Here is a 5,000-nt window from a genome sequence, read left to right on the forward strand (position 1 = left end):
GTGTTGTTGATTTAGAATTTATGCAGAAACAGAAATTTTCATATTATATACAATTTAACATCAGTGTACTCAATGGAATATAAACATTCACTGGCAAGCATTTGTTCTTGTAGCCTTGATAGAACATCCGTCCAAAGTATCTGATAAACACCATAGATAATGGCATAAAGTTGGAACGTGGATGTAACATTTGTGATCACAGGGATATTAGATATTCCAATGTAATGATATAATCCTTTAAATCGAGGCAAAGAAGAAGGAAGCTCTTTGTAATTTTTCTTTTTTATTATATCATCTACCAATGGATAACAGAATTCATTGGCTTGTGCAATGCGATCAACATTTGTTTACATATTTTTGTTAGTAATTTATCTTACAAGGAATGTAGAATTCTTCTCTTCTTTGTCTCATTAAAACATGTATTGCTGCACAATGATTATCTCTAGAAGGTTGTATGTGGTGCTTAAAATGCCTTTTCAATAAACTAGGTTACTGGACACCACTCTTAGCTCCCTGGCAGGTTGGATTGCAACATAAAGCATTACCTCGTTCAAGTTGATATTGGGAGTGAGAAATTTTTACCATTTTATGATCATAGAACAGTGATTGGGAAACAGAAATATTTACACTACTTCATATATTATTTTGTTGAATGAGGCTTTGTTGTACTTTATGCTGCATGCAACTTCACAGGTATCTGCTTTCTGTATCCTTACTTATTTATTATGCTCTTACTTGCTACATGGATCAGTAGCTGTATTTTCTTGAAAGGATCATTCTTAAAACAACAAAAAAAGAAACAAACAAACTAAAATTTGTTGTATGTATGAAGCATTTTATTATTATTATTATCATTATTATTATTATTATTATGATTTTTAATGCTTGCTTGAAACTGCATACCCTAGCTGTTTTATTCTTACTGCTTTATTTAAAAAAAGAGAAATAGTTAGACAAAACAAAAAGAACCGATTAACGTAGCTTGATCATATCGGATTGGAATAGATCCTCTCGGAATTCATGTCTTCCTTGATGAGAAAATTAACCTGGTCAGTGTATGCAAATCCTCCCTGTTTACGAGCAACTCCGCATCACCACCTTCCCCTTGACCTCTCTGCAGTTTCAGGTATGTTTTCCTGCAGTTTCCCTTCTTATATGTAGTTATCTAATGGTGATGGTATCTTCTGGGTAGCTGTGATTGGCCATGGGATGAGAAATGCTTGAGTAAGAAAAAAGTTTAGATCATTTTGGAAGTGGAGCTCGGATAACTCTGTAGATATCCCAAAGAGGAAAGGAGTGGATTTCATATATAGTTTTTTCACTCCCCTCCCATCCCCCCCTCCCCTCTCCCCCTTGCCCTTTCTTCCCCTAATTAATTTTTCTCCATTACTAATTCTCTCTTCTGGAAGTCGGAGGCAGAGGTTTTTTTTTTTGGGTAAAGCATGTATATTTCCTAAATTAATTGGATACTTTAGAAGGTGATAGTGTCATCAAATTTTTATGCTCTGTCTGCTGTGGATGTGTTATCTCTTTCCCTCTCATCTTTTTTTTTTTTTTTTTTTTTCTATCTCTGTCTCTTCATTGAAAGCTTTTTTGGCCTCTTGCATGTTCCTCATTATCCTCAAAGATGATGCATGTTTCTTATTTTTTAGGTTTTGTTAAAAATAATCTTTGTTCCTACTATTGTAATTGGATTATAGATATATTTCCGACATGTATCAATTTTGCAAAATATTCACGTGCTACAATATGTAATACTGATATTTACTTTTTTTTTTTTTAGGAGACATCCATTAACAATCTAATTTAATTCCATCTCTCTAAAGCAACCCATGATGGTAAAGATTTGTCTCTTCTCTCTCTTCCACAGGCAGGAAACAGTCCACATGTAGCTGGCTGGACCGGAGTAGTGAAGCTAGTGCCTACAATTGTCCTTTGAGTAAATGTCAAACTCCAACTTTCAGATTGGAAAAGGTAACCACTTGTCACAGAATAGAAGTTAGAGTAAATAATAATAATAAAAAAAAGAATAAGAGAGAAAAAAAGCAGGGATAAGTGCCTAAAAATAACAAATAATGATGACAATTTCCTCTTGTAGATTATCCTTATGCGAGGAGGTATGAAAATCTTTTTGATATGATGGTGATAGTTTTTGAATTGTTAAGTGATTTATCTCATTGTTAGATTTGAGGCATTATTCAAAAGATAGCATTACTCTGCTCTCAAATGCTGAGCATTGTATGAAATGTAGTATCATACCATTGTGTAACAGTTAACTCCAAAATAGTGCTTAATTTTTGTATATTAATTTTTAATTACTGATGAATCTGGATAGAACATGGTAGCCCTTTTCATGTTGAAATCAGATCCTTGATAATAATTGGGAAGGAAGATGAATCATCTGCTGATATGATATAAATATATATTCAAGCAAGGAAAAACAATGGGATGTATTGTCTTACTAGTGAGTTCAGACATAGACAAATGACAATGCAGCAGTGGTAAGCCAGTGTCAATACAAGTACCAGTGGAAGATGGATGGAAATATCCTTTGATTATTCAAACAGTGTTGAGTGCATGGTTTTGAGTTTGTGTGAGGGTATGTATGGGGTATGCTTGTGCCTGAGTGTACGGTTTGTTTGAGTGTAAGTGTGAGTGTATAGTATTTGTGTGTTTGTGGTTGGTGTTTATATGAGTGCACAGTGTAGGTTGTGTGCTAGTGTGAGTGTATGTTATATATGTGTGTGTGTGTGTGTATGGGTGTTTGTTTATGTGTATGAGTTTTTGCATGTTTATGGATAATTGTATGTGCATGGGATGGATGGTAGTGTGTCATTACAAGTTTGTGATTGTGTTTGTAGATATAAAGTGATGATAAATGATTTATATTTAAATGTGCAATAACTATAGAGGGAATGTTTAATTTATTGTGTAGGCTCACAACAGAATAGCTCATACTTAGGAAGATTGCTTGAACTGCATTTAGACGTTTGTGTTGATTATTATGTATAAATACATTTTATTGGATATGTCACAAATCCTGTATAAAAACATTGTTTGCTTACTTGAAGCAAGAATGTGCAATATAAAGCAATGATCTAAGTGTTATAAGTAATCAATATAGTGCCTAAAACCAGGGAGGAAGGAGATGGAGAATTTGAATTTTGAGATATTTAAAAGCATATGATGAGATCATACTTGTCATTTTATTTGAATGCTTTGGGAAGACTGATGAGAATGATGACATTGCAGTTCTATTTTTAGTGTCAGAAACCTGGTGCTGATATAAGCAAAATAAGCTATACCATTCTAGCAAGCATGTGATGTTTAGAAATAAGTCTTACATCCTTTATTTTTCAAAAGGAGGAAAGATTTTTCTATATAACTGAATTAAGGATACCTCTTTAGATGAACCCTTTTGTGATAATCTCCCATACATGATATTTGTTAAGAATAAAAATTGAAGAAGAAAAATATCATAGAAAAAAAGAGGCCTTTTTGATAGGAAGGGAAATTGTGAGCGACAAGGTTGTGAAGAAGCATAATATCCAGTTGTCTTGTGTATCAGAATATCGTTTGTGTTTGGAAATGCTAATGGTGAATTACATGTGTGTTTTGAATTTAATGTTGATTCTTCGATCACAAGTATATTATCCATTTGCTCTTTCGGATAATAATCCTTTGTGAGAGCAGCCCAATGGGGTTAATTCTAAAATAGATTACTATTGTTACATACAAGACAAGTGCTATGCCATATAAAAGACACACAGTCACATATACACTTACTCTTACTTACCTTCATGCTCACTTATACTTACTCACACTCACATTCATACACACTCATGCTCATGCACACTTAAGCATAGACTCATTCAAACAATCATTCATGCTCACACACATTTACACTCAGTCATTCATGTTCGTTCAGACACACATACGTATATGCATGCACGCACGCACGCACACACACGCATGCACATGCACATATACATGCACATGCATATGCACACACACACACATGCACATGCACATGCACACACACATGCATATGCACGCACACACACGCACACACACACACACACACACACACACACACACACACACACACACACACACACACACACACACACACACACACACACACACACACACACACACATGCACATGCATATGCACGCACACACACGCACATGTACACACACACGCATATGTACACACACACGCATATGTACACACACACGCACACACACACACACACACACACACACACACACACACACACACACACACACACACACACATACATACACATACATACACATACATACACATACATACACATACATACACATACACACACACGGCAACCGAGGCAATAGACACTTATTATTTTTTTCTTATAGTCTTTGTATTACAATAATGAAGATCTCACAAGAGTACTTATATAGTAGGTCACATGTGTCATAGAATACAAATTGAAGGTACTTTGTTTAAAAAATTTAAAGAGAATGTTTTGCAACTGACTAGTGATAGTGTCAGTCAGAATGATATTGTGATGAATCATACTCTAGTGATATACTGTAGTGTTGTACATACTGGTTGCCTTGTAAGATTGGCTACGTCAGAAAGCATTTCCGTTGAGACAAGACGGAATTTTAATACACTCGTATTTTATCCCCTATATTTCGGTCTGACTTCCTTTCTACTCTTCTTGTTTCTCCAGTCCCTCTTCCTTTTCATCTCTTTCTCTTTGCTACTTAATTCCCTCATCTCTCCTTGTTTCTTTGTCTCCTCTCCTCCCAGCCTCCCAGCCTCTCCCGCCCTTTCTCTGTTCTGCTTCTCCTTTTTCTTAGGATAAATGGATTTTGGTGTATTTTTTATGTAGTCACAAAATGTTTATGATAGCAACACAAAGTTACATTGCTCTTTGTAGGAAAATATTGCAGGTGTCTTTTTATTAGTAGTATTATAGGCTTTGTCTATTTTAAAAGAAGGACTGT

At 34.9% G+C, this 5,000-nt stretch overlaps 1 protein-coding gene across 2 annotated transcripts in view; it reads left to right on the top strand.

Moving 5' to 3' along the window:
• LOC122250311 (uncharacterized) overlaps positions 1-5,000 on the top strand; it is a 36,124-nt gene that overhangs the window by 28,408 nt on the left and 2,716 nt on the right. For both annotated transcript variants that reach the window (XM_086546645.1, XM_043011674.2), the window contains one exon: positions 1,871-5,000. This exon is cut by the window's right edge and continues 2,716 nt beyond it. Coding sequence is in view for 1 of the 2 variants with exons in the window: in XM_043011674.2 (XP_042867608.2) it covers positions 1,871-1,892 (22 nt within the window). In the remaining variant the exon portion in view is untranslated. The remainder of the gene's footprint in view (positions 1-1,870) is intronic.

This window comes from Penaeus japonicus, unplaced genomic scaffold, assembly GCF_977035675.1.
Source record: "Penaeus japonicus unplaced genomic scaffold, GWHDUDI00000001_assembly GWHDUDI00000018, whole genome shotgun sequence".
Taxonomy (NCBI): domain Eukaryota; kingdom Metazoa; phylum Arthropoda; class Malacostraca; order Decapoda; family Penaeidae; genus Penaeus; species Penaeus japonicus.